Genomic DNA, 14,275 nt, shown 5'->3' on the forward strand with positions numbered 1-14,275 from the left:
GGGGGAAGCAAAAAGCAACAATAATGCTTAGCATCTGTTGCATCTTTTCATTTAAGAAATATTTTGTCTACAAAGACAGTAATTAAATAAACTACATGTCTGCACCAAGTAACTGTTTTTTTTCTACTTTTGCATTTGCATTCCTTACACCAAAGCACTGTATGTAGCTGACAATTTCACAATAACTAGAGTCTGCAACATGATAAAAAAACATTTTCGACAGTTCTGTATTTGCTGCTTAAAGAAAATTGGAGGTTAAAAAAACATCCTTCAAGATTGATGCCTATTTTGTGGAATTTCTAGAGTCAGGCAACATTGAGAAAGAGTAACTGTTATCCAAAGCATCTTTTCAAAAAGCTTTTCATTCTCCAGTACCTTGGGCATAGTCAGTGGAATGTTTTGACTTTCTTTTTCCAAACAGCAGAAATGCAGGCAACTATGGTCTATTGTTCCTCAGTTACAAATGACGCTTGCAGGACATAAGTAGCTTCTTAAGAAACACAACTTTGTAAGTTCAGGAGTTACATAGGTGTGTAATATTTCTTTAAAGCAGGACATAAATGAGATCCTAAACAAGCCACGAAGAATTAGCTAGAACTGTAATTAGAAGCTACTTATGTGACAACTCTTTAATTTTGTGACATGTAAAGCTATGTTATTTAGTACTGAGACAGAGAATTTCCTCTCTGGATGGATGGATTCCCATTACCACCATATTTCATGGTCGTTCCCCTGGTTTCTCCTTTTCTTTTTACATAATAATATAAATAAAACAAATGTATATGAAGGTAGAAGCCTTATTAATGCAATAGGGCAACGAGAGGAAAAATGTCCAGTTCCCATTCTTTTATATGGCATAAAATAATCTTTCCCATATTGCAGAATAGAGGTTTCCTCTCCTTTTCTGTTTCTCACCTTGAAAGCTGTACAAAGTTCCTCTTTCAGCTAATCACTTGGAGCAGTGAGAAGGAAAAACGAGATTTCCATTTTGGTTCCAAATGTGCTATTATTATAATGCATTGCAATTATCCAGATGTTTAGAGTGGATTTGACTAGCCCTTCCTAAAGACATGGAGATAGGCAGATGTTATTGTCTGATGGTGTTTAAAAATATTGTTGCAGGATGTAAGCGTTCCAAGTAAAACTGCCTTTTGCAATTGACTGATAGTGATTTTGTCAATGCAGACAGTGTTCAAGATGGTTCAGACAGAGCATCTGATGCTCCAGATGTTTGGAGATTGTATCCAAGGCACCAACTATTATTGGTACTATTTTTGTTTTCTTTTGCCATAATTGTTCTATTTGCAGGTCTTTGTATTTTATTATTTTCTCCAGTTCTTTCTCTTCTGTTCTACTGTCTCCAAGTACTACATCTGTCAAGCCTGAAATTGACATGTGTAGCTATTTTACTTAGGCTTAGTATATATTCTTTTTCTCACTTTCTCTTTGGTAGTCATGGGGGAAGATTTTCTGGCTTGCCACATTCCTAAGCGGGGAGGAGTGGAGATAGGAAGAGGTGATTCTTCTTTCCATGGGAAAATGAGCTGACTGTGTTCAGGCTCCTTGAGGTGGAGATTTATGACATCAAACAATGTTGAATTACTTCTATTGGAGAGTGTGATTTTGGGGGGTTGTTTCTAACTTCTGATATTGTGGGTTAATTCCCGGTTTCGTTAGATCCGGAATTACCATGGATTGCCAATTTGATGCTTTCCTAAATAAAAGGAATTGTTTTGGAAGATGGACTTTGCTCTTTTCTTTTTAAAATGGATTTCATCACTTGGAAACCTGACATCTACTACACAAGACTTTTTTTTTTCTTATTAACGATTTTGTCTTTTTGACACCTGGGTTGTGTGTTTGTGCCTGCCTTTTTGAATTCTTAAGTTACAGAAGACTACAGCATTTATCATTCACCTTATGTATATTGTGAATTTTTCTTCCTCAGCAGAACCGTCATTGCAAAACTATTCTGAATATGAGGTTTGAAGCAGAATAGATTATTGGAAGATCCAAGCACAGGAAAGACTTCGTTCCAAAAAACCTTTCCTTCTAGCAAGGCCATGAATAATCCAGGACCATCTTCCCGAGCTTCACAACCAGGCAAGAAGAGTCACCATCACATGCCCATGTGTATATAGAGGAATATGTTCAGGGGTGGGCTTCAAAAATTGGAGCGATGGGTTCTCTGCCCGGTTGCTGGGTGGCCGTGGCCATGATGAGTGTGGCCTAGCCGGCCTCCTGTACGATGGCGGGGGCACATATTTGCCTTCCCCGGGCTCCTGAGGCTTTCCTTGAGCTGCTAGGAGGGTGAAAATTGCTTCCCCAGGCTCCGGAGGCTCTCTGGAAAGCCTGAAACAGGCCCATTTCCGGCCTTCCCAAACTTCTAGATTCCATCTTAGTATTCCGACAGCAGTTGAAATTCCTGGTTTAAATAGAGTTGCTCAGGGCTTGTGATGCCCAGGTTCTCGAAGCACCCATTTTACACTTCTGAGCAAAATAACATTAATAAATTATGGCTTTGAGGTTGTAAAATTACTCATTACTCTAGTGTCAAGCCTTACTGAATGGAAAAAGTCTTCTGTTCCATACACTGTAGGTTTAAGGTGGTAAAAACGCCTTGCGAGTTCACAAAGCAAGGTATGTAATTAGGGAAACACTCCAAAAACAATGCATAACAGGAAAACATTTTACTGTAAAGTACTTAAGGGTACATGTTTATTTTTGAGGAAATCCTCATCTGATCTGAGAATCACTCAAATGCTAAGGAAAGATCTCTCAAGCTCCTCCAAGTCTAATATGTTTTTGTCTGCCACTTGGCTGAGAAGCAAAACATCAATTTTTTAGTCTGGAGAAACAAGGTTACCCCAATCCTCGATCCATGGACTGGACCAGGCCATGCAAATAAGCGAAGCCCCATCCGCTGGATGCAGGCAGCATGCTAAACCACGCCCCCTCCAGTCTGTGGAAAAACCTTTTCTCCATAGAACCAGGCCCTGGTGCCCAAAAGTTTGGGAGCCACCGAGGTAACATACTGTAAAGCTCAGGTTGATCACTCTGATTTAGTGAAAGTTGGAGGAGGGGAGGGGGAGAGGAGAGGAGAGGGAGGAGGAAGACTTGCAAAATTCTATTAGTGTAACTTCTCTCTATAAAAGCAGGCTCAGCCTTCCTTTGGAGTGGATTTCTTGGTTCTATCTGCGTAATGGGATTAAAAGTTACACTGCCCATATTCCCTTTGTACTCCTTCCCAGCAGCTTCATTAAAAAAATAAAAATAAAGTGTGCCTACCTGGGTATAAGAGTTGTCATTAAATACAGCTAGACATCAGGATTTTGGTCTGTTTACATTAGAAATTATGCTCTTTCAGATTTTTTTCAGCTTAAATAGTCTTTATGAGCATTTATCTGGAGAAATGCTCCCAAAGCAGCACAGATGGATTGTTTTACACTACATAAATTCACATCTCGCTAGTCACAATGGAGCTTTCCCTAATGAATAAATATAAAGGCTCTGTACATGACAGCTAATGCATTTTGGTTTCCAGGGCTTAATATCTGCTTTTTTCGAATGCTCTTATTTTAATACTTATTGGTATATTTGTAATTTCATCCAAAGGAACCGTAATTTAAACAATATAAGGTAGTTTATCATCAGCCAAATTGCATACCAGTTGTTAATAAAAGAAGTTTAAAAGTTAAATATTTTTTCAGCAATAGAAATCTACCTGTTTCAGAGTACTAGTACATTAAGATTTTGAAAAACTTCAGGACTATAGAAGAGATAAGGCATACTCCATTAACATTTTAAGTTGTCTGATGTAGCTTTACACAATTTGTTGAAATAATTCTGACTGTTGCAATTGTACATTTTACTATCTAATGCTTTGGAATTTTAGCAGATGCTTGCCAAAAGTACTATTCCTACTCTTACTGGAAATCTGTCTTTACCAGCTCAGGCAATGATACAACCAACCTGCTATTGTTTTCAACCTTTAAAAAATATTGTTTTTCCTGATATATAAGTAAAGGTGACTTTCACAACAGGATTACTCCTCCAAGTGCTGGCATAGGGTGAAGTCAAAGTGGAATGAGACTGAAGTGAGTGACATCAGAGAAGCGTAGCCATGGAACCAGATTTTTCTTTTTTTAGGTTTTACTGTTTCTTGTGTTTTTATTGCTATAAATATTGTTTATTTTTTGATTGTAAGCCAACCAGAGCTCAACTTTAAGGAGGCTGGCTATAGAAATGTTTTCAAAAAAAAAAGTTTATAGAGAAGAAAAGCAAAGATAATTGCTTCATGGCATGTTAAAAAACCTTCCAAGATTTGTTCAATACCTAAAATTCAGTATTTGTAGATTATACCTACATGATTACCGGTAGTCCTCAACTTATGACCACAACTGAGCTCAAAATTTCCATTGCTAAGCGAGACAGTCTAATGAGTTTTGTCCCATTTTACCTTACACAGCTGTAAAGTGAATCACTGCAATTGTTAAGTTGGTAACACAGTTGTAAAGTGAATCTAGCATCCCTTTGAATTTGCTTTCAGAAGGTCCCAAAAGATGATCACATAACCCTGGGACAACCATCATAAATATGAACCAGTTGCCAAGCATCTGAATTTTAATCATGTGACCATGGGGAGGCTGCAATTTTCACTTTTTCACTGCCATTGTAACTTTGGTCCCTAAACAAATTGTAATATATAATATATAATATATATTATATAATATATATTATAGCAATATAAAGGAATTAATGCATCTGCCTCAGAGAGTTTTAATTCCATAGCACACCAAGAGTGAAAAACATTACGTATAATTAACATATTTACTTTTATTTGTATACACATATATAAAATCATAAAATGTTACTAGTTTTCTCCCTGATTAATTCCTGAGTTTTAGGACACCACTGAAACACAGCAGTTAAACTCTGAACATTTTAGATATGAATAATCCTGTCAATCATCTATGACATGATTGTACATGTTTCGCGCATGTCAATCATCAATAAATGTCAATCTTCCGGGCCCTTCATTCCTCATCCATCGCCGGTATCTTTTCCATCGAGGATCCATTGCCATTTTTTTCTTCAGCTCCTCCTCTTGCTCTTGTTTGTAAAGCTAAAAAGGGAAGATTGAACGAAAACTACATCAGTCTTCATTAGATACCTACACAAACTCATTGCAAATTTCATCACTTTCAAATGCAGACTCATCCCTATAATATTTCAAATCAGATTATTGTGAATTACATAATTGTAACTGAAGAACTGGTTCTAGAACTCTGCTTCCTGAACTACCATCTTGTTTTTATAAATAGTGAATAGCAGTAAGCAGAACAAACAGCTTTTTAACACATGAATAAATATATCCATTAGAAATCTATTAACTAGACCAGGGGTGTCAAACTCAAGGCCCACGGGCCAAATCCAGCTTGCGGAGTGCTTAAAGCTGGCCTGCTGGGCTGGCCTGGAAATATCAAAGGACTGGCACGCAGTACCTCTGCCAGCCAAAACAGGCCATGTGGGGGCCTCGCAAGCCCTCATGAGGCGCATTTTCGGCCTACCCAGCTTCCAGTAGCACTCTGCCGGCCAAAAACAGGATGCGCAGAAGCCATGGAGGCCGAAAATGAGATGTGGGGGCTGCACATGACCCCCCTCCCGCACCCCATTTTGGCCAGCAAAGTGCTGCAGGAGGCTGTCCAGGCTGAAAATGGGGCATAGGGGGCCGTGTGCAGCCACCCTGTGCCCCATTTTGGCCAGCAGGGTGCTGCAGGAGACGTTCGTTCTTCCCCCTGCCCCCACTGGCTCACGGAGAACTGCAATGCTGATCCAGCCCTCGAAGAAATTCAGTTTGATACCCCTGAAGTAGACATTATAGAAACGAACAAAAACTTATCTTATGAGACTATAGTGTCTAGGCATTTATTATGTATTATTTAAAGAGAAAGTTATATGCTTCACAAAATCCACACCAATGAAAAGTAGGAGACTATCTGTTGCACCTTAACTGTCAAGCCCAGATAACAGTTGCACTGTGGATGATAAAACATTAACCCTGTGATCTCAGTATAAATCTATTAATAATTACTTAGGATTTGCTGAATGAGGCCAATGCTATAAGATTGTGAAAATCATCTTTTTAGTTATTCAATAGGCCTAGATTATGGGGGGAGAGGGGAGTTACTTCTCTGGTGCCACCATCACTCACCTCGTACTTTTCTTTTATCCAAAGCTGCTGGTCAAGAAATGACTCTCTCTGATGGTCTTCCAAAGTGTCAAATTGGGATTGTGACATTTTCATATTTTTGCGTATAATGTACAATTTCTCTTCTTCGCCATACTCTTGCCTTTTGATATTGAAACGATAAATCCAACAAAAATACCATTTTATGTATTTGTACAGATAAAGAGGTGCTAAAATTATTTGAAACAAGAGAATGTCAGAGATTCGGGGTTTCTGGTAGCCACCCTTGATATCTATTTTGTTTTTTATTACATCTTTGATTATTTCTTCTTCTTCTTTGCGGATTTCTTCCTTCGATCGTCTGCTTTTGCCCTTTTCTTTGGCTCTGTTCAATAGCCCTTGTTGCCTAGCAATCTCAGTTGCTTGTATTCGATATTTTGGCATAGTTGCTAGGTAGTTGATAGCTTCGTTGTAGCTAGTCCGCCAGCTGAAGAACTAAAACATGAAATGCAAGCTGAAATTTATATACAGTTTTAACTTTTGAGAACCCTTTAACCTTTATTTTTCCCATACTACTTGGTCTAAATATAAAATTCACTCTGTTGAGTGTGTTCTTTTTCCTGCATAAGTACAACCTTGTTTATTTTATCTTTTCTGAAATTCTGCAGCTCCTGTGTATTCAAACGTATGAGTCACGACATGCAATTTTTAACTTCTGTCTTCACTGTGAGTTTTGTGTGTGTGTATGTGGGGTTGCACAAAGGGAGGCTCAGCCAATCTCATTGTACCCATGTTGTACTCTGACAATAAAGGTAATTAATTAAGGAAATCAAATGCATTATTTTCATGTGCTACTTGCTTGTGTTTTTATCACAGACTTTTTGCTCAAAATGGACAGATAGTCCTCCCCAGGCTGAATTGTAGTCATTATGTGAGGATTACCTGTATGCCTACTTTTATGCATAATCATGTCATGACAAAAAACAAAGAAATATGTAGAGTGATCTGTGGCTTTATGAATCATGATACATAAGTTCAATATTAATAAATGACACAATTCCCAATATGTGGCGAGTCTACATACCAAATTACAGATAGTTCTCAACTAGCAACCAGAATTAAGCCCAAAATTTCTGTTGCTAAGTGAAATAGTTAAGTGAATTTTGGGCCATTTTTTTAACAACCTTTCTTGTCACAATTGTTAAGTGAATCACTGCAGTTGTTAAATTAGTGACACAGTTGTTAATTTGGCTTCTCTGTTGACTTTGCTATTTGGAAGGTTGCAAAAAGTGATCATATGACACCCCCCAGAACACGTGACAACCATAAATAAAGTTGCCAAACATCTGGGATGCTAAGTCCTAAGTCACTTGTTTCATTGCTGTTGGAATTTCTAATGGTCACTGAATGAACTCTTGTAAAGTGAGGACTACCTGTATGCACTGTGTCTCAGCACAAGAACAATATTTAAAACTTTACAAGTTTTATTGCTTACTGTTTACATTTAGGAAGAAAAACACTTAGCATATTTACCTTGGCCGACTGAGCTGTAGCACGAAGGGAGAAGTAATCAATTGCCTCTTCCCCATGCAGGCTCCCCATACAATGGGCTGTAGAGAGAAGGAATTTTCCTCACCTCCGCCCTCCAAACCAAGTGGAATTCTGGATCCAATACCACAGAATGTCCAAACTAGTGGAGAATACCGGAACAGGTAGGATATAAGCATGCAGTACTTACCTGAAATATAGAAATGGCACAAACAGTGACAAGAATCACAATTCTGACATCCACCTTGGGTGCCAATCTTCTAGAATAATAGTGATAGTAATGGCTGTAATACTCCTCAGGATGATCCAGCATATAATCATAATCCTTACGAGTTTCTTCATCCTGAAAAAGCAATTGGCAGTTTTTAAAATGTGGAAATATTTTATTTCAGAATCAAATAAAATAAATTGTATGTCGGTATAAGTAAAATGTGGTTTTTTAATGTGATTTTTATGGCAATTATATATCTAGCTGTGCTGATTTAGAAATTAAACTGTCAAAACAAATTAATTGTATTTATGCAATAAAACAAAACAACTAAGAAAGCTGAATTTAATTTCACACACAAATGAAAAAATACTGTGTACTTTCAGAATAACATACTGTAACTATGACTGAAATGTGTCCTTAGGTAAGACAAGCGTCCCAATTTTGTTGATTAGAGAACATACATATATTTTTGACAAGATTGCCACTGATGCTTTCACAAATGTCCGACAAGGGAAAGTTTGGGTAATTCATAAAATGGCTGCAATAAACAATATGATCAATCACAAATTATATCTGAATGCTTCCTTCCTTTCCATGTAGCCTCCCTGAAGGGTATTCTTTACCACTCTTGCTTATATATATCTTTTTTTCTCCAAGAGATTTCTAACCAAGCTACTGGTCTCTAACCATTCATCGTTTTTATTTTCTAAAATAAAATGTTTATTTTTCTAGATAAAGCACTACTCTTTAATTCACTTGCTTTGAAGGATTTTAGCAAATGGAGTCACATAACTCAGAAATCCTCTTCAACTTCTTCACATATTACTTATAGCAATTAGTTTGATTAGACAACATCATGTTACTGTTTTTTGTCCATACTGAACTTAATGAGAGAATGCCCTAGCTCTCAAAATATTCAATGTACTGAAAGGATAGAGAAATTATAGAGCAGTTTCCGAAGATTTCCATTGCAGTTACTTGGATGAAGATCTGAGATACACCTATTTGTCTACTCATTGATCAATTTATTATTTCTCATCCTGATGCAGATAAAAAAGATTTATTCTAACCTACACATACCAAAGAGGGCTGGTTTTGAAAGAAATGAAACTTCTCCACTCTTGCACCTAACAACTAGACAGATGTACCCTCTTATGTTCAAGAATGAAACAGAGAAGATCTTGCTTGCTAAAAACTGAAAGCAAGGTAAAGATTGCTCCCTTTTACAGCAAATCTCAACACCACAGCCTTTATAGAAATACAGAGGGAAGCAAAGAAATACACAAAACACTAAAATTTCACTGCCATCTACTCGTCATCCAGATTTTTATGGCCCTGAAAGTAAAAAACCTCATTTTAGAGATACTTTAGAAGAGGTATAATATGCAGAGATAATGGATAGAAATTTGATTTATATAGATTAGACCACCATTCATCTTGGTTACTTTCCCAAATACGATTAACAGTTACTCTTTACTCATTTCAAAAAAAATTAAAGTCTCTATTAGAGGTGGAAGATGTTGAATATACGGGACTTGCTTTTTGTCATGTTACACATAAGGATTGGAGAAATTCCACCATGAAGCTATGGCCCACCCAGTGTTGAATTCATCTTAAAAAAGGAAAAAGGAATATTTCTGCTAGAATTGATTCCTAAATAAAACTTTTTAAATATATGTATGACAACTACTGTATTTTATAGTCCTCAAAGTCAAACATTACCTATATTTAATAATTCAAAAGATTCTTTACTACTTGAATTCCTTCATGGACTGGTTTGCAATGATCTAACAGGGCTCAAAGTTTTTCTTCAAACCTACTCAGTCCTCATTAAACATTTTGAATGAAAAAAATTATAAATCTGATGGTCTTTAAAAAATACAATTGAAGTTGGAGAGAAAAAATAAAATTCATAGTTTTATTTGGATTTCAGGTTATCCAGAAGGCACGTTTTAATATATGATAAAAGCTAGAAGATTCTCAACTTGGCTTTGGGGGACTTTAAAAAATAATGCTTGTAGCACATTTTGTTTCAAATCCTGTCAAGTTCAAGGGATTTTATTATGTTCATTTCAAAACTGACTCATCATTTTTTTAATATGCTAATTCAATTTATTGGAATTTAATGACGCTATTGACTACCTGTATTCTATCATTCTGTACACTGTCTGGTGCAATCTAAAGAGCTACGTTAGGCTCACCCATGAATCCTGGCATATGATACCCTACACTTGTTTTTTTTAAGTCATAAATCTCTTGTTGCATAAAGTTTAGAGAACAGGATTATTTTTATACATAAATTGCATGTTTACATGTCTTTCAGTTATTGAAAGAGCATATATAGCAGTGGTGGGGTTATACAATGTATCTAGGACATCTCCAATTTATGACAGTTGTTCTTGTTAGGAAATATCTACTTCAAGTCAATAATCTGTCTCAAAGCCCTCTTCTTTGAAGTTCTGCTTCTTTTGAAGTTTGGGGTTAAAACAACACATAACCTTATATTAGAAGTGTAGATACTACTATAGTACATGGGATGCTTTGAACACCTGCATGATGTGATGTGTTATTTCCCATTTCAAATCCTAACGCTGACATTTCAAATATTCAGAACATAGACAAGCTTCAAAAGGGTTTAATTCTAAAAGTTTTCTGCAAGCTCCCTTCCTGCCTCATGTTCTAAGAACATGAAAACTGCTGTGTTTAGACAATCCAAACATTTGTCTAGCCCAAATGTTATTTGTTACCGCTGCTAGGCAAATGATCCTTGAAGTCTGCAAGTATAATACAAAAGAACCCATCTTCCCCTCTTGTTGTCCCTAAAAGCTGGCATCCAAATACAGGTAGTTCTCGACTTACAGTAGTTCATTTAGTGACTGTTCAATCTAAAAGAGCTACTTATAGCTCTTTATAACGGCACTGAAAAAAAGTGAATTATGACCCTTTTTCACACTTATGGCTGTTGCCGCATCCCCGTGGTCGTGATTAACATTCAACTGTCTGACAGCTGACTCACATTTGTGACAATTGCAGTATCCCAGAGCCCCTTCTGCGACTTTCTTCTGGCAAGCAAAGTCAACGGGGAAAGCAGATTCACCTAACAACCCTGTTACTAACGTAAGAACTGCGGTGATTCACTTAACAAATGTGACAAAGTCATAAAATAGGGCAAAACTCACTTAACAAACTTCTCACCTAGCAACATAAATTTGAGGCTCGAGTGCGGTTGTAAGCGGAGGACAACCTGTATACTGCTTCTAATGCAGGAAGGTTCCATTTAACTGCCAAAGCCAATCATCCCAAAGGTGCTTTATTCCCCAAGAGACAACTGGGCTTTCTTGTTTTTCTTTGAAGCCTTTTCACTTCTCAGCCAAGAACTTTCTTCAGTTCTGATCGGATGGTGGGAAATGGGAGAATTTCAAGATGGCTTTAGATTAGAATTCTTTGTTGGCCAAGTGTGATTGGTCATCCAGTCAAGGAGTATAAATCCTTCCATTCCCCACTATCCAATCAGAGATGCTTCTTGGATGAGAAGCCGAAACGTCTTCAAAGAAAAACAAGAAAGTCCAGTTGCCTCTTGAGGGGGAAACAAGCCCCATGATCTGGATGACTGAGCATCTCCATAGACATTTGAAACAGTCGATGTCTTTCAATAGGACCTTTCCTGAAGAAGCCCTTTTTTTTAGCCAAAGCAGGACAAAATCCTTGATTATCCTAGCTCAGGGGTCACCAAACTTTTGGACCTCAGGGACCACCAAACTCATAATTTTAAAAACCACTAATATGAATTTTGACTGACGGTGGCTTGCTGACGTTGGTGATAAAGTCGGTCCCATATTCCAGAGCTGCAGTAGTCACAGGACTGGCCCTTTGCTCATCCCGGAGCAGCTGCTCCTCCACCCGGATGTATTGGCCTGCCATGGACTGGAGGAGCTGCTCCGGGATAACCAAAGGGCCAGTCCTGTGACTACTGCAGCTCTGGAATATGGGACCGACTTTCTCACCAATGTCAGCAAGCCACCCGGGGGCAGAATTTCCCTCCCCTGCCGTTGGTCTTAACTTCCAGCTCCAGCTCGCGTGGCTCTACTCAAGGTAAGGCTTGTGCTTGGCCAAAGGGTGGGGGGCCAGCAGGTGGGCGGTACAGCCTTGTGTTCCCGCACACCCTGGATTAAAATTGCTTTGGGGGGGAACATTTCTCTGTGGACCAACCACCAAAATTTTCTCGCGGACCACCAGAGGTCCCCCGCCCACTGGTTGGCGACCATTGTCCTAGCTGACCAATATGGGGAAAGCAAAACTGCTGGATTTGTAACAGTGATGCAGCTGAGCTTTTTTTTTTTTAATTTTAATTTTGACTTTAAGTAACCTTTCCTAATTTGACACCTGTAGTTATGCCTAGCCCTGGCATCACTCCATTAACACGGCACACTTTGCATCATCCCCAGCCAGCCCGTGCAAGCACAGCGATTAGGGACGAAAGGATCTGCAATTAAAACAAAACAAAAACAATAAATATAGATCATCCTAAGAAAATACTCCAGAGGCCCAAGCTATTCGGAGTCCTCCCGTCGGCGTCGGCCATTCCTGTCCTCCAACAGCTAGCTGCTCCATCCTCTCTCAGGGCCACCGGCGGGAGGAGGCGCGCGTTCGCAGAAGGGGAGAGGGTGCCGGGGGTCTTACCGGAGACAGCCGCCCAGGCCGGGAGGAGGGAGGGGCGGTCCCGGCCCCGCTCTCTCACCTTGAGGGTCTCGTAGGCGGTAGCGATCATCAGGAATTTCTCCTGAGCGGTCTCGGCTCCTTTGCCATCCGGGTCGGGGTCCCGCTGCCGATCCGGATGGTAACGCAAAGCCAGCTGCCGGTAAGCCCGGGCGATTTCAGCCTTGCTGGCGTCGCGGCCGACCCCGAGCACGTCGTAGCACACCAGCTTGCCGCAATACAAGCCTTCCACCAGGGCTTCCGCCGGCCGCGGGCACAGGCACTGGAAGGCCCACACCAACAGCGGCCAGCGCCCCGCCCGCCACCGAAAAAGACCCCGGGACTTCGCCGCCATCGCCGCGGAAGAGGCTTCGCCCTCGGGCCTCGCGCACCAGATGGTCTCAACCTCCACAGCGGTTCGTCTCCTTTCTGCCCCTCTCCCTCCCTCCCTCCCGCCGCCGCCGCAGCGCGAGCCTAAGGGCGGGGCTAGAACCTTTGGACGTGGACAAAGCGAAGGGAGCTTGGCAAAAAAAAAAAAAGCCGCCACCTTACGTTCCCCGAGCCGCCCCGGCGTCAAGAGGGAGTGGTCGGAAAAGGAGGCATAATCGGCCAATCGGCAGGCGAGGCTGGCCGAGGGTGGAAACCGGCCCGGCAAAAGGAGACGCGCGGGAGGGGCGAGGGGGCGGGGATAGAGCGACCCGAACGGGCCAATGGAAACGAATGGGTGGAGGGAGGCGCTTTTACGAGCGTCACGTGGAGCCTGGTCAGCCAATAGCTGGGAGGGAAAATGTGCACGCTCGAGGTCGGAGATGAAAGAACCCAAATCGTCCATTGGATATAAAATGATGCGCCGAAGAATGTGGGCATTTTTTCAAAAAATAATCGATTGATCGTGTGCTATCAAATCAGTGTCGACTCTTAAGGGTCACTTGGATCCAGCAATGGATCATGTCTAGTATTTCCTAGCCAAACCACAGATAACTACAATGATCTAATACATATCTAATACATATTCATACATATTATGAATCAAGCAAACGTAAATTCATTTATACTATAAACTCACTCGCCAAAACCAACACCATCCATAAGAACCTCCGTTGCCGCCCTGACCTAACCATACAGCAACGTGCCCGCTCCCGTGCACTCCGCATCGAACTCAAAAACCGTCTAGATAATGGAGAGAAGGACCTGTACATTGACTACCATGCTGACTGTATCAAAAGTAAACCACTCAACCCAATACTCAGCTTTTACCCTCAACCACAACCCTACCTCAACCCATCCACCATCACCCAAGACTAGGCACGTACGCCCCCAACTACCTCAATTCCAACTACTGCCGGCCTTAAATGCAAACTACTCAATGCAAGAAGCCTCGTGAATAAAATACCTGAATTTCTCTTCCTCCTAAATATGGCTAACTTCGACATTATATTTGTCTGTGAAACATGGCTCAATGCATCTCTCCCCGACTCCATTACCACAGTAAGAGACTATCATGTTTACAGATCAGATCGTGAAAATCGTCGAGGAGGTGGAGTTGCTATATTCTATAAAAAATCCTTACATCTAAAAAATATCCAAGTTACCCAGGAGTTTGCCCTTCCTGAAACCATCATCTGTGAACT

The 14,275-nt window shown here is 40.1% G+C and overlaps 1 protein-coding gene across 1 annotated transcript; it reads right to left on the reverse strand.

The window, feature by feature from the left end:
• Positions 1-4,811: 4,811 nt before the first annotated feature.
• DNAJC25 (DnaJ heat shock protein family (Hsp40) member C25) lies at positions 4,812-13,080 on the reverse strand. Its single transcript, XM_087957585.1, has 4 exons — positions 12,688-13,080; positions 7,929-8,081; positions 6,215-6,685; positions 4,812-5,125 (listed from the first exon to the last, which is right to left on the reverse strand). The coding sequence occupies exons 1-4, from the start codon at positions 12,997-12,999 to the stop codon at positions 5,003-5,005; spliced, it is 1,059 nt and encodes a 352-aa protein (XP_087813711.1). The 5' UTR covers positions 13,000-13,080; the 3' UTR covers positions 4,812-5,002.
• Between the last annotated feature and the right edge of the window lie 1,195 nt (positions 13,081-14,275).

This window comes from Notechis scutatus, chromosome 2 (assembly GCF_049901735.1).
Source record: "Notechis scutatus isolate UNSWTSFEM ecotype Mainland chromosome 2, rNotScu1.2, whole genome shotgun sequence".
NCBI lineage: Eukaryota > Metazoa > Chordata > Lepidosauria > Squamata > Elapidae > Notechis > Notechis scutatus.

Coding starts and splice junctions, on each gene's coding strand:
- DNAJC25 (XM_087957585.1), bottom strand. CDS start 12,999: ATGGCGGCGAAGTCCCGGGGTCTTTTTCGGTGGCGGGCGGGGCGCTGG. Junction 6,686..7,928: donor GTGCCATTTCTATATTTCAG/GTAAGTACTGCA, acceptor TTCATGTTTTAG/TTCTTCAGCTGGCGGACTAG. Junction 5,126..6,214: donor GGATAAAAGAAAAGTACGAG/GTGAGTGATGGT, acceptor TTCCCTTTTTAG/CTTTACAAACAAGAGCAAGA.